This window comes from Kryptolebias marmoratus, linkage group LG15, assembly GCF_001649575.2.
Source record: "Kryptolebias marmoratus isolate JLee-2015 linkage group LG15, ASM164957v2, whole genome shotgun sequence".
Taxonomy (NCBI): Eukaryota; Metazoa; Chordata; class Actinopteri; order Cyprinodontiformes; family Rivulidae; genus Kryptolebias; species Kryptolebias marmoratus.
Genome location: NC_051444.1, coordinates 1,383,369 through 1,385,327, shown reverse-complemented (window position 1 = coordinate 1,385,327; position 1,959 = coordinate 1,383,369). Strand labels below are relative to the sequence as shown.

The following is a 1,959-nucleotide window of genomic DNA, read 5'->3' as shown; positions in this document are numbered from 1 at the left end:
CCATCCATCTATCCATCATCCATCCATCATCCATCATTCATCATCCATCATCCATCCATCATCCATTCATCCATCCATCATCCATCCATCCATCCATCATCAATCCATCATCCATCCATCATCCATCCATCCATCCATCAATCTATCATCAATCCATCATCCATCATGCATCCATCATACATCCATCATCCATCCATCATCCATCCATCCATCATCCATCCATCATCCATCATCCATCCATCCATCCATCCAACCATCATCCAACCACCCTTTATGCGCTGCTTGGGTCGGGTCGCCCAGACCTCTCTCCACAGCCTCCTCCTCCTCCTCCTCCACCTCCTCCACCTCCTCCAGGACCACGTTCCTAGGCCAGCTGAGTCTTGGATTCATCTGCACAGTTTCTTACATTCATGCTCACCCCATGTTTCAGTATGTTTCCTCCCAAGCCTTCGGGCCCTGGATCATTTTTAATATGTTCTCATTTGTAAAAAACCCAGACCTGAAAGAGGATGGACTTTCTTTTTCCCATGACTGAACCTTTCTCAGTTTGTGGGATAAATGAGAGAGGTAAGACAGACTGTTCCATATTCTAAACATTCACAAACACTGTTGCTGTTCCGTGTGTGTTCATCAGTTTAAAAATGACGAACAGCTTGTGTTGCACCGACTCATCTCTCCACGGTTTCACTTCGCAGCAGCTTGTAGAAACTAAGAGGTGAAGAAAAGGAGAAGAAGTTGTGGAAACACGAATCATAGACTGTTCAGAAAACGGTTTATTGGCGTCAGATGAAAAAGGTACAAGCTTCACCTGTCAGCAGGTTGGTTTCCACACGTGAACGTGCACAAAGTCAGCAGTTCTGTTGTTTCGGTTATACGGTTGATGTGCATGTGAGGAGCAGACTGTTACAGAGGATTATAATCTGTTAATCTGACAATAAACATCCACAGTTATTAAAGTTTAGACTAGAATTACTCACTTCTCAGTGATGAGTATTAAAGGATAATTCTGTACCGGAAATATACTTTTTTTTTTTTTTTTCACTGCAAACACGAACAAACCATGAACATGACGAGGTGTGACATTCAAATGCTGATAAATTAGCATCAACTGTAAAAAACAAAAAACACCTACACAGAAACAGAAGCATGTTTGCATTTTTAAAATGAGCCATTTTCTCACCTTTGAGGTCATTCAGTGAAACGGATCAATAAATTATGATAAAACCAAAAAATAGAGGAAGACAAATAATTGTTAAATTATTGTTTCGTTTTTTTTCCTTTTTAAAGAAAATAATTAGTAATCTGTGGATAAATCCTTACAATCATTTTTCTTTCCTGACTGGATCACATTTTAAATGAACTGATTTCAATAAATTAAAAACCAAACTGCTCATAAAACTAAAAGTATTTTCTAAAAGCACACAGCTGGGCTCGTGCCTTTAAGTTTTAATTTAAATACTCTTCAACTTAAGTTAATATATATTTAAACAGCAGACTGAAGACAAAATAAAACTAGAAAGTGATTAACGTCTGCGTCGTTACAGCAGAACATGCGAGCTACGCTGTTTTCTTCTTCACTGCATCAGGCAGCTGGAACTGGGCAGGAAGTCCTGGACGTACGTGGTCACCGCCTTGGAGAGGTAAGTCATGGTGCCGTAGCTGCCGCTCGGGGCGCTGTCGTAGAAAAAGTTGCAGATTCCCGTGGCCGGGTCCTTCTCCAGGAAATAATCGCTGGCGCTGAGGGATTTCTGGAGGCCAGGACAGGTGAAACTTTAACGGGCGCGCTCAGGTACAGGAAGTCAAACAACAAGAAGTCAAACAACAGGAAGTCAAACAACAGGAAGTCGAACAACAAGAAGTCGAACAACAGGAAGTCGAACAACATGAAGTCGAACAACAGGAAGTCGAACAACAAGAAGTCGAACAACAGGAAGTCGAACAACAGGAAGTCGAACAACA

At 41.5% G+C, this 1,959-nt stretch overlaps 1 protein-coding gene across 5 annotated transcripts in view; it reads right to left on the bottom strand.

Annotated features, from left to right (window-relative positions):
* Positions 1-755: 755 nt before the first annotated feature.
* phka2 (phosphorylase kinase, alpha 2 (liver)) overlaps positions 756-1,959 on the bottom strand; it is a 31,410-nt gene continuing 30,206 nt past the window's right edge. For all 5 annotated transcript variants that reach the window (XM_017440474.3, XM_017440476.3, XM_017440475.3 and 2 more), the window contains one exon: positions 756-1,748. In XM_017440474.3, coding sequence (XP_017295963.1) covers positions 1,575-1,748 — 174 coding nt within the window. In that variant the 3' untranslated portion in view covers positions 756-1,574. The remainder of the gene's footprint in view (positions 1,749-1,959) is intronic.